Source organism: Crinia signifera, chromosome 5, assembly GCF_055691185.1.
Source record: "Crinia signifera chromosome 5, ASM5569118v1, whole genome shotgun sequence".
Lineage (NCBI taxonomy): Eukaryota > Metazoa > Chordata > Amphibia > Anura > Myobatrachidae > Crinia > Crinia signifera.
Window position 1 is genome coordinate 202,271,572 of NC_139221.1, and position 12,725 is coordinate 202,284,296.

At 46.6% G+C, this 12,725-nt stretch overlaps 1 protein-coding gene across 4 annotated transcripts in view; it reads left to right on the forward strand.

Moving 5' to 3' along the window:
- The window catches only part of PDE1C (phosphodiesterase 1C), a 790,350-nt gene that overhangs the window by 118,485 nt on the left and 659,140 nt on the right, over nt 1-12,725 (forward strand). The window contains exon 1 of one of the 4 annotated variants that reach the window (XM_083188442.1): nt 11,979-12,217. The exons of the other annotated variants lie outside the window; for them this stretch is intronic. Within the exon in view, the coding sequence (XP_083044568.1) occupies nt 12,133-12,217 (85 nt within the window). The 5' untranslated portion in view covers nt 11,979-12,132. Of the gene's footprint in view, nt 1-11,978; nt 12,218-12,725 lie in introns of those variants that run through there. 4 annotated transcript variants of the gene reach the window in all.

Here is a 12,725-nt window from a genome sequence, read left to right on the forward strand (position 1 = left end):
TTGTAGCTGCTAAGATTTATGCTAATGCTGACGCTACTGGGCTGTCTGCTAAGATACTCACCAGCAGTGGGGTAACTAGACATGTTGTGCCCCCATGACAAAAAAAAGTTTCTTGTGCCAGGGGTTACCATGCTCATTAACGGAGTTTATATGCGAGTTACCAGGTGTTTCTATGCTCATTGCCAGAGGGTTACATGCTTGTTGCCAGTGGGGATACATTCTCATTGCCAGGGGGTGCTACATGCTTGTTGACAGGAGGTTGCAGGCTCAGAGTGCACCAGCACCCCAATAGGACCTCTAGTATATGTCTTCAACAAGGAGGTGGACATTTTTTGAATGGCCATTTTAGCTAAAATGGCCATTTTAGCAGATTCCATGTGGACAGTCAGACTGCATGTCATCTGCCTCGACCCTGAACACCTGCTCCTCCCGCCACCTCTAGGGCTGCATTGCCCTAGCTATACCACTGCCCACCAGTTGCTGCTCTAAGCTGCCATTGTGAACACAAAGGCACACCATTGAACTTCTAAGCAACCTTGAGGTTGCTCAGACTCCCTGATTGAATTTGGCCTCCGGTGTCACTGCAACTGCAGCCTTCAATACAATCACTGGACATGGCACGCCCACCAGTACAGCCATCAATGTTAGCCACCTCCCCAACACCGCCAAAGAACGCCTTTCAGAATTGAATGGACCTCCATGCAGCTACGATCTGTGACCACTGGCAATAATGTCTCAGATGGATTCACATTGCACTTGCACCCAATGTTATAAATCCATCCTGGACTCTGTGTTCCTTTTCTGCTCTTGTTCCAGTTGTTTACACTATGGATTATGTTTGGTATGAAAATAAACTACAGTCATAATTACTGTATACAAATTTTTAGAAGAATCACAAAGCGTGACTTTTGCAGAGTCCAAGGTGTGTCAAATTGTGCCATACACGGCGCAGTAAAACCAGTAAAACCAAGATGTACGTGGACACATCTGTAAATGCTACAGCATTAACATGGAAACAGAGCACGTAACTAAAGCACAATGGGCCTTATTCTAGTTCACTCTTAGAGGCAAATTCCTTCTTAGTTGGACAAAACCATGTGCACTGCGGGTGGGGCAGATGTAACATGTGCAGAGAGAAGTAGATTTGGGTGGGGTTTTTCTTCAAAGTGAGATCTATATTGCAGTGTAAAAATAAAGCAGTCAGTATTTTCCCTGCACAGAAACAAAATAACTCACCCAAATCTAATTCTCTCTGCACATGTTACATCTGCCCATCTGCAGTGCACATGGGCCCTTATTCTAATCGGTGCGGATATATCCGTGTGCGTTCGGCCCGCCGATGTTTTGTGTCTGCGCATGTGCAGAGGCGTCTCTGCGCATGTGCGAGCGGGGCGTACGGCCGAATCCCGCATGATATGTGAACACTCCGAACAGGGGGTGGAGAGGGGCGTGAAGGGCTATTTGGGCTCATTACCATATGCATACGCCCCGCGTTTCATGGGCGTTCCCATGCAAACGCTGGGCGTACGTATGGTAATGCGGCCGTGACGCACGTGTAGGGGGCGGACATATGACATCGCCGGATGTCAGCTGCCCGCCCAGATCCCTGCTTTTGCACGGAGAAATGTCCGTGTGGTCTGAGGTTGCGGGAGCTGGTGGAGCACTCGGTCCTGCATTCGATGGTCTGCGACCATTGAATGATGGGGGAAGGTTCCCTTAGATGGAGGAGGCGTATTCCGTGTAAAATACACGTGCGGTCCGTTCGGACAGCTTCTTACCGCTTACGGACGGAGTTGGCGATCCGTATGGAAGGCGGGGTTTCGCACGCACGGTCCTGGCCGCATAATCGGATCCGGCCGCACCGACCAGAATAAGGCCCATGGTTTTGTCCAGCTAAGAAGGAATTTGCCTCAAAGAGTGAACTAGAATAAGGCCCAATGTACAATTGATAGGGTAAATCCAGTCTCCTATTTTCGGTACAGATACAAGTTTACATTTTCTTTATGCTATGAATCAAATGAACCCTTTGAGTGCCAACAACTCTCTGAGAGATATTCAAAATATCCTCTAAAAATGCCAGCGTTTCTCACATTTGTTATACAAATTCAAATACAAAATGTGTAATAAAAAGATTATATTTTCTATATAAGGTAACATTACAGGTCATTTTCACACCTACAGATGGAGCATGTTTCATCTTTGGCCGGCGCTTGCCAGACCCCTTGCTCTGGCGAACACCGGCGAGAGAGACTGGGACACCCGTGCGTCTCACACGCACTCGCGTCCCAGTCTCTCGATGGTGGCGATGCGGGTCCCTGCCCGTTTCCGCTTCAGGGAGATGGGCAGGGTTAGGGGGGACGGCGGGGTGGCGAGGGGCACCGGGGATGGTGGCAGGGGAGGCGCCAGGCACCCGGGAAAAGGTCTGTTGACACGGGGCGCGCATGTGTCTCGTGCGCACGCTCGCCCCTGGCAGGAGTCGGCCGCTTGCGGGGCTTGCGATAGAAACGCCAGCCCTGCAAAGTTAAGGCTTGCTCCATCTGTATTTTGACAAATTCTCTTGGCACTCAATGGGTTAAGCAACATCTAAAAGATCACATTTTAAAGTGGTAACTATAATACAGTGGCAAAACTAAATGTACAAACTGGCCTCACCTACGGTGCCTTTATGGTTTTCAACTAGCCAAGAAAGATCCAAACCCAAGTTACAGGAAACAATGATTGTATGTCTTCCCTATCATGTAGTAATTATGGGCTCTGCAGGAGTCTGTGAGAAAAGATGACTACAGTAGCATGGTTTGACACACATGGTGGATAGTTTTGCAATTAAGCAGATTAACAGATACATACATGAGAACGGTCTTTGTGCCACTCCTGTCAGTCTGTCTGTCTGAGTTTGCATGATATATAATTAGGTAAATAAATATAATCTGAAGTGTCTAGGCCAGACATGTCCCATCATGCCTTGCTACAGTTTTACTATTAGGGAAGTCCCATCATGCCTTGCTACAGTTTTACTATTAGGGAATGCTAAAGCTATGCCAAGGCATGCTGGGATGTGTAATTTCACAACAGATGGAGGGCCACAGTTTGGACATGCCTGGTTTAGGCATTGCAATGGGGTGATAAGGAGAAGGAATTTTACCCCAATTGCCAAGCCACAGATTGTGCCATCCACAGGCTGAGTAGCATAGCAGTATGCATTCCATGTAGCCCCAGTGAGGGTATTTTATATTTTGAAAAACTGGCTGGATTGATAATTCATCTTGCCCATGCACCAGCTGAATGTTACTGGTTCAGTCACAACTTGCAGCACTTTCAGGGGCGGATTGGGATGTAAATCCAGCCCGGGAAATTTATGGAAGCAGCCCTGGGGGCGGAGTCTGCTGAGGGGGTGGAGTCATTCAAGAGGGGGAGGATCCCTTCTAATAGATAGTTGAATGCCGTCCTTGTATTTTTCTTATACAGTTGCATATGCACTTTATGCTAATGCTGTTACACAGCCACCATTGGATGCATTATTGAAACTTTCACCAGCCCCATCATAGGCGCAGATCATCCTCCAAAGCGAGCAAATCAGCTTCTCTGTAAACAACCACTTTCAGCAACTCGCCATATCACTCCAATAAAACGCCCATACTGTGAATAGCTGACGCCCTGTAACCCCAAGGAAAGCATAACACATAAATAATACACTTGTTGGTGCTTGCACATCAGCAACGCTGTATGAACACCATTACATTAGCCCCCAAAGAAATAAATAGGGGGGGGGGGGGACTTGACCCCCAACAGGTAACAAACATACTGACCCCTAAAGGTGGAAAAAAAAAACAAAGAAAAGAAACATGCGCAGGAAACAATACGCATTGGTGTGTTATACACACACACACACATATACATATATATCACTCTGGACAAATAGACAACTCTTATATACGAGGAGTGCCGCTTGGTTTGTTCTCATGGAAACTGACTTATACACACACTGCACCGCTGGGCCCAGCAGCATGTTCCTGCAGTAGACGAGGTGTGGGCGGACCATATGGGGCAGGCAGCTTCAGCGCTTCCCACTGCACTGTATTAAAGGCGAGCAGTGCATCCGGCACCGCCATTACATTACACAGCGGGCAGCACTGTAGCCCTGACCGCATGCTGCTCCTCCGCTCTTTATTGCCGCTTTGCCAGAGAGGCTGCCCGCCACAGGTAAAACACCCTCCCACCTCGCATCCGCCAGTGTAGATGACATCACACTGGCGGATGCGAGGTGGAAAGGCATTCCCCCTGCAGAAGGCCTCTCTGGCAAAGCAGCAAGGAAAGCGGGTACAAAGCTATGTCAATTTTATGTGTCTTTGTAACTTGAAAACAGTTAGCATATAAACTGAAACCCGAGTGCCGCACCGCCGGATAGATAGATAGACATACACAGTACACACACCAAGAATTCAGCACTGCGGACTTCATATGTTTATTATACTGTCATCGGGGTCCAGTAGGAGCCAAAATTCACATTACGCCACACGGAATCCACCAAAATTTAAATTACGCGACCGTTACCTCATAAATACTTCTACAATGAGAGCAGTCAGCCACGGCCGTGAGGGAGGGGAGCCGGGGTGCGGCGGAATGGGGGTTGTTACCTTCTGCCGCATCCGTCTGCGCCGGGACCCGGCTCTCCCGGCTGCTGCTGCTAATGAAAAGTGACACTTGGAAAATGGCTGCCCCCATACAGCAGACGAACAACTGTCTGCAGTATGGGGGCAGCCATTTTTCAAGTGTCACTTTTTGTATTAGCAGCGCTGCAGCAGTAGCCGGGAGACCTGGGACCCGGTGCAGACAAAAGCACCGGCGGCAGAAGGCAGTGAGTAATAATAGTCCCGCAGCCCCCTGGCGCCCACAACCTCTCAGGGCCTCCTCGCCACCAGGGGGGCTGCGGGACTATAGTTACGCCACTGTTACTGCTGGTAATGGAGTTTTGTGCCACTTTAAAAAATATATATATACACACATACATACACATAAGGGGGCACAAAACTTCATCACATGCAGCAGTGGTGCAAGTAGAGAAACTCTTAGTGGTACTGTGCTGCGCGCCGATGGCGCACATGCAAAAATTGGGTGTGGCCATGTGACATGAGGGGGAGTGGCTACATGACAAAACTTTAGAACACGATGACATTTCTGTTTGGGCTTGTGCATTGCATCCTGCACACAAAATGTAGGAGCCAGGATCAAAGTATTGGAGCCAGACAAATCATAAATAGGGATATTGCACGCCGAATGCGCGTGGCAAAAATCTACACAGTATTTTCTGTTACATGTCACACACCCAATACTTATTACCCATGCCATAATGCCCATTACACATTATGCCAAACATTATAATGCCCATTACATATAATACCACACACTGTAATGCCCATTACACGTTATATACCAAACACCGTAACGCCCATTAGGGAGCATTTAGTATAGCAGATGAGTCACATGAGGTGTCCAATGTTTCGCAAGTAATCCGGGCATAAAACCAAGGGATCAATGAGGATAAATCAGCAAACCTTAATGATTTCAGTAAGTGAGGGAATGGCTTTCACCCTTAGCTGCAGTGTGAATTGTCGTGCTCCAATTTTTATATGCTTTTTCCTTATGGTTATTCTATTAATTGCACTTATTTTTGTGTTATCTAAAACCTACTTTCTACTTTATGCTGCTGCATTATTGTGCAATACAATTACAGGATAGATGGGCACACTTCTAATGCCTCTGGGGATGTCAATGCAAATAGGCGGCAGCACAGTGTATGGCAGAATATATGGGCACTGCTAAAATGCCAATGGGGGTGGTAATGCAGATGGGAGGCAGCACAGTATATGGCAGGATGGATGGGAACAGCTATAATGCCTCTGGGGAAGACAATACATTTAGGAGGCAGTATAGTATATGGGGAATGCATGGGTATATGGCAGGATGGATGGGCATTGCTGTAATGCCAGTGAGGATGGCAGCACAGTATATGGCATGATGGATGGGCACAGATATAATGCCAGTGTGGATGGCAGCAAAGTATATGGCAGGATGGATTGGGTATATGGTAGGATGGATTGGGTTTATGGCAGGATAAATGGGTATATGGTGGGATGGATTGGTATAAGGCGGGATGGATAGGTATATGGTAGGATTGATGGGTATATGGTAGGATTGATGGGTATATGGTAGGATTGATGGGTATATGGCAGGATGGGTGGGTATATGGCAGGATGGATGGGAACAGCTTTAATGCCTCTGAGGAAGATAATACATTTGGGAGGTAGCATGGTATATGGGGAATGCATGGGTATATGGCAGGCTGGATGGGCATTGCTGTAATGCCAGTGAGGATGGCAGCACAGTATATGGCAGGATGGATGAGCACAGATATAATGCCAGTGTGGATGGCAGCAAAGTATATGGCAGGACGGATTGGGTATATGGTAGGATGGATTGGGTTTATGGCAGGATGAATGGGTATATGGTTGGATGGATTGGTACATGGTAGGATTGATGGGTATATGGCAGGATAGGTTGGTATATCGCAGGGTGAATGTGTTGATGCTAGGGTGGACCCCTCACCTGATGAGGAAGAAGATCAGCCACTGCAGTGATGTGGAGATGGTGTCCTGGCTAGCCCCGAATATATCACATACTGTGGCTGAGACAGGCTCAGCCTCCTGGAACTCTGTGTGTCCTGGAACCTGTGTGTCTGTAGCGGCGGACGAAGCACACTGCGCATATCACTTTGGCCACCAGCAGTGTAGGGAACTTCAGTCCGGCACACTGCTGGCAGGAGCGCTGGAAGAGGGTGCACCTGAAGCATTCTTTGAAGTGGCCGGGTGCGCGGTGACGTCACCCGCGCTCGATGATCCGGCCACCTCTGCATTACAAGAGCCGCGGGAGGAGCTGCGTGGAGCTGCGCATGCGCAGCAGCCCTCCCGCAGGCGGCCACGGCCATATTTGTTGTGGGCAGGTGATGGATGCTGCGGCCGCTAAACGCTGTAGTCGTGCGGTCCACGGCCCAGCCAGGGGGTCAAGCGGCCTGTTATGATCACTTATGGACCGGCCCACCGGGAAATGGCCCGGTTTCCCGCCAGGGCCAATCCGCCCATGAGCACTTTACTGTTGTCAAATCAGCATCCTGACCTGTCTGCCAAACCCTTATATTAGGCATGGCCAGGGGTTAAAGTGAGGAGGAATGGGGTGGAACTGAGTTCCACCACCTCTAATGGTGAGGTGGAAAATGTTAAACTCCACATTGGCCCTGCACAGTTTTTCTTACAGAAAAGCATTCTAGTTTGCAGGGGGGTGCCAAATACCCTACCACTGACCCTGTCTCTGCCTAATGGGGGAAAGGGGAGGGGTAATTAGGTGGCATAGATAAATTAGTTCCCCCACATCTGCATGACCACTTTATGCCCTGGGCATGGCCAAACTGTGGCATGGCCTCCAGCTTTTGTGAAACTACACATCCCAGCATGCCTTGCCATAGTTTTAGCATTCCCTAATTGCAAGACTGTGACAAGGCATGCCTTATATGAAATACCTGGTCTGGCAGGAAGGACAGCAAGAGTATGGTTGTTCCTGGATGGGTACAGTCAAGAGACACTGTCATACATGTGGTTGTGGTAATGCAGTAACTGCACTCAGACACAGCAAGATACTCAGTCACAGTATGTCTGCATTGATTCATTTGAATGCCATGGAAACTACAATGTCCTGTCTGCCAATCATAATGGAAAAACCAATTGAGTTAGTATGATTCACCGTTTCCAGGAAAATAAATATCAATGCACTGTGATTATACTATCTGGTCTGTAGCCAGATGGCCTATATATGTTACAAACTGTGGTTTTTAATATTGAATAATCTTTACTTATAAAATAGGTATTTTTGGAAAGATATAAATGAAGAAACATGCACAGAAGTGTATATACTGTAGTTAGCCATGCAGATGTACAAGAATCTTAAGATGTAGGTGCCCCAAGTGTACATTTGGTTTGCTACTAGTCATCGTTATTAGTGCAAACTTGTTCCTACAATAAACTAACTGCAGGAGATATACCTCCAAATGGACGTATTCCATTTAGGTACAGTACAATCCTGAGTAGTCTGTAGCTTCATGCAGCTACTTTTCTAGGTACTCTTGATGGGGGAGCGGGCAGGAAGCATCTGAAAGACACAGGAGACAGAGAAGAGAAGGTGTGCCGGACTGGCGGATGCGGTGCAGAGGGTGAGATGGGACAGAGAGAGCGGAAAAGGTTACGGCTACTACCAAACAGGGAGTGCGGGAATCAGCGGATAGTGCATGCGGGGACTGGTGGACTCAGCAGAGGGGGGGGGGGCGGGCTGGTATGGTGCTGTGCAGCGTGACCTCTAACATCACACTGCACAGTCGCACAGGATGTTTTCTATGTAACGTCTGAGCCGAGCATTGCTTGTGCTCAGCGCTGCCCTGTAGTAAGGGATTAAATGGGCACATGCATTTCAATCCCAAAATCTCGGTATTGGAGGCTCCAATCCCAGGATTGAAATCCTGCCCAAAAATGCTTGAAATCCTGGGATCTTGCAGATACTGATCCCGGGATTGGCATCCCTTCCCTAGGTGCATGATTGTGGGCTAGTAGCAGTCCTCCACATGGTCTCAATTTTAGCAGAACACTTTTCAAACACTGCCTGGCCAAAGGTCAGGAGGTACTGTGGGGGAGATATATAGTCATTACGTTATGTACGCTGATACCGCTTCTCGCACATGTATGACCAAGCCAGTATTTGGTAAATGACAAGGGCGCAGGAGATCTTGCATGAGCGCCTTGGTGTTTTCTCAAGGGGGAATCGCTGAAGTTGGGCGTTTTCACTATCACACTTCTGTGGCTCACAGCATCCAATCACTAGAGAGGGGTAAAGCATTAAGTGCTCATGGACTCGATCACACACCAAGAGACCATGCCACTTTTTAGGCATTACCAGAGGCATTTTAAGAGACGAGGAGACCCTTTTGTAGACTGTAACCATACCTCCCAACTTGTGCAAAATGCAAGTCTAGATGTCGGGACAAAAATCGGGACAGTTGGAAGGTATGTCTGTAACTGGAGGTATGCAGCCGATGCCAACAGACAGGGCTCTATGGGTGGCATTGTTGCCATTCCATGGCCCTGCTAGGATAGTTTCTTGGAAGCATCCTGCAGCCAGGTTCACCGCAGCAGCACCGCCAGAGTGTTCTTAATATGCTTCAGACAGTTACTCTGCAGCTTCTACAGCTGACTCACTCTCAGGTGGCTGCAGTCATTGCTGCACTTACTGGTGCTGCCAAAGCGCACTTGAGCAGTGTTACAATTCTAGGACAGTGTGCAAGCAAATCTGCAAGATCAGGCCATGAGGGTGATAAGTAGAAGTACAGACACAGTTGACCACGTTTCTATGCCTATGCAATGGCAGCTCACTCACACCTAGGAGATTTAACAATTACAATGGCAATAAAGCTACACTGCCAAGACTGAGGAAAAGTGATAAAATGGAGAGTGATACCACCAACCAATTATCTCCCATCTGTCATTTTTTTAAACCCAGCTTGTGACATGGCAGGTAGGAGCTGATTGGCTGGTGGTTTATCACTCTCCATTTTATCACTTTTCAAGCTTACTACATCTGGTCCAGTGAGAGTTTACTTTATTTATACCTCTTTCGGACAGAGAAAATTACCCGGTAATTTTCGGTCATCACATGTTGTTTTTCTGTCTGAAAGGGTCGATCCAGACTTAAATACCGGGAATTAAATCTTGATTTCTACCTGGGTTTTTCCTGGATGTTATATGGGTTTCCAGCTCTGTGAAATAGTTCCACCTGGAGTTTCAGACATGGGTTGAGGTAAACAGCGCTTATTCGCTGAGACTTATTAGCTCAATATGGACGTATTGCTGCCTAAAATCAGCACTCTCCTCCTGCGCAAATACTGGTGTCAAGTATTAACCCTCTCCGCCAGAATTTGCTACCTTCTCCTCGTTGCATAAGACTGTGCCAGGCAGCACAGTGCAAGCAGCTGCACCAGGCTCTCATTTGCTATAAAAAACAGCAAGAACTCAGGAACTCAGGAACTCCGGGCAACTCAGTAGTGACGCATCGGACATGATTATTGCAATGCAGTGAGCAGTCACCACCCACTTTTCATGACCTCATCTCTGTGTGCAAAAACAATCTGTCCACTTCTTATGACACACAGTATATTGCAGGGCTGACCAGGGGTGCATCAAAGGGGTCATCTGTCTGAAAGAGGTATTACAGGTTGAGTATCCCGTATCCAAAATGCTCGGGACCAGGAGAATTTTGGATAACGGATTATTCCGTATTTCGGAATATTTTAATATTTCAATGATGTATTTTGAAGTTTCTTGCATTTATGCTGTATAAACACGTAAAATAAACACAAATATATTTTATTACCACATAAAATACACACAAATATATTTTATTTGTTCAAAAAACAAGGTTTCAAAACATGAAACAAAATTTGTGTACTATCTCAGATATTGAATTTGAATGCCAAGCAATCATTTTCTTGTACATATATAGTGATAATTACATATCATGTCCTCAGTACTGCTGTTACAAATGTCCCCAGTGAGTTTTTAGCAAAAAAAATAAAAAAATTTCACTTTCTGGAAAGTATGGTTTTCGGAATAATTCGGATAATGGATATTCGGATACGGGATACTCAACCTGTATTAACATTTATTTTTACAGCCCCTGCACATTCCATTGTGCATTGCAATTAAGTACAGTACAGGGCACTAAAGAGCCTGGCAGGGCCCAGGTATTTCTCTGGTGTTGCCTAATCACGGGAGGCATGGCCATGCACCCTTAAAATAATATACAGAAAATAATATTACTTTAAGTACCTCACTGGCCACACTGCACCTCAGCACACAGCAGCATGTGATGGGTCTAGGATAAGATCTGCTGACCCGTTATCTGGGTTTTTACCGCATTTTGATATGCAGGAAACCCACACACTTGGTTTTTGCTGTGGGGGGTATTGCAAGCAAAAGCTGGAGATGTCTTATAGAAGCTTGCAGGCTTCTTAACGCGACCCAGTGCCACACCCCGCACAACCCCCCGCCACCTCGCATTGACCTCTGCCAACCCCCCCTCACCTGTGTCCTGGCAGCACAGTGCTGTGCTGCCCGGACCAGTGACCTTCTCCTCCCTGCACTGTACATCCTCTTCCCGGTGCAGGGAGGAGGAGGCAGAGCCCACTCCCACAGCAGCCAGCAGCTGGGTAAGGGAGGGAGGGGGAGCCGCAGGGGACCTGCTCACCCTCCGCTGGCTGCTTCGCACTAATCACTTATGTTAGAGCATATGCGATTATTATCATTGTGGTAGCCGGCGGAGGGGGGCTCCAACTGGCGGCAGGGGTTAGAGCATCCCGACCTGTGTCTTTAATTTGCAATAATGGGGCACAACTATATTGCAATACCCCATTGCCCAAGAGTACTGACTAGCTATGCTTCTTCTCTGCCATCTTCACCGTTTTCCCCTTCTCTCGCTCTTTCTCCAGATGATTACCTTAATGGGTTTATTTGAGGTTAGAAGAGTCCTTTTGAAGCTGATATACTGTAAACATTTTATGCACTGTAAGTTAGCCATTATCTCTCCTCTAACTCTTGTACCCATGACAACTAACATATAAATAATACATGCTGATGATTTAACTGTAATGCCAGGTCCAGCCTAAATCTTCCCTAACTTTCTTCACTGCAGAACAATCACATCAGATAAAAGTGTAGCTGTAGACACAATAACAAGAATAAAAACAGTAACTGAACTCTTGACTCATGAGGTAGAAATCCCTATAATTCACTTTGTTTCCTTCAGCAGTTGTTTTACTAAGTGCAACATGGCAGCACTATGCCAGTGACAGTCTCAGTGGGAGGAGGCAGTGTTGGAGCTTTTCTCCCAGTCACTGCTGCCTCTACATTAGACTATGTGTGAAGTCGGGTGTAAGTGCTGCCACAGGCAGATACACAGGGACGTATAATAGCTACTGGAGCATCGAATCTCTGCTATCACAATAGGAAGAACTATTCTTACCTAAATACAATAATTGGGAAAATGACTGAGCCCAGCAGTAGGAAAGAGGGGTTTAAAAAATGCCGGAGTGCCACTTTCAGCATTGATGGCTTTAGCTTTACTATAGGTAAGAACATAACTATATATATATATATATATATATATATATATATATATATATATATATATACTTTATTAATGGTCTGTCTTGTAAAATGCATGATTTCTCGGTTCTGTGTATGACTGTTTTACATGTAATGTATGCATGATGCCAAGAAATACAGTGTGATATTGGGGGCAACTTGCAACAATTGGGACAGGGTAACCCTACCCCTCTGGCTGCTGTGTTATGACTTTGGGATGGCTGTATTCCCCAATACTGCTGATGCAGAACTTCTTGGAAAACACTGAACTTTGTGAGATATATCTTTGCCCAACAGGTGTTGCAGCTGAGTTAATTCACTCCTGCATAAAGGTCCTACTGAATTATTATGTGCCTTTTGATATACAGTGAGAGTTTATGAAGTTTTCCAGAACAGTACTTCGGCCGTCTGGTTCTTATGTATCAATGTAAGACAGAGAGTTATAAAGAAAGTACTTTCCATATTGATTCATGAGTCTGTTAAATTCTAAAG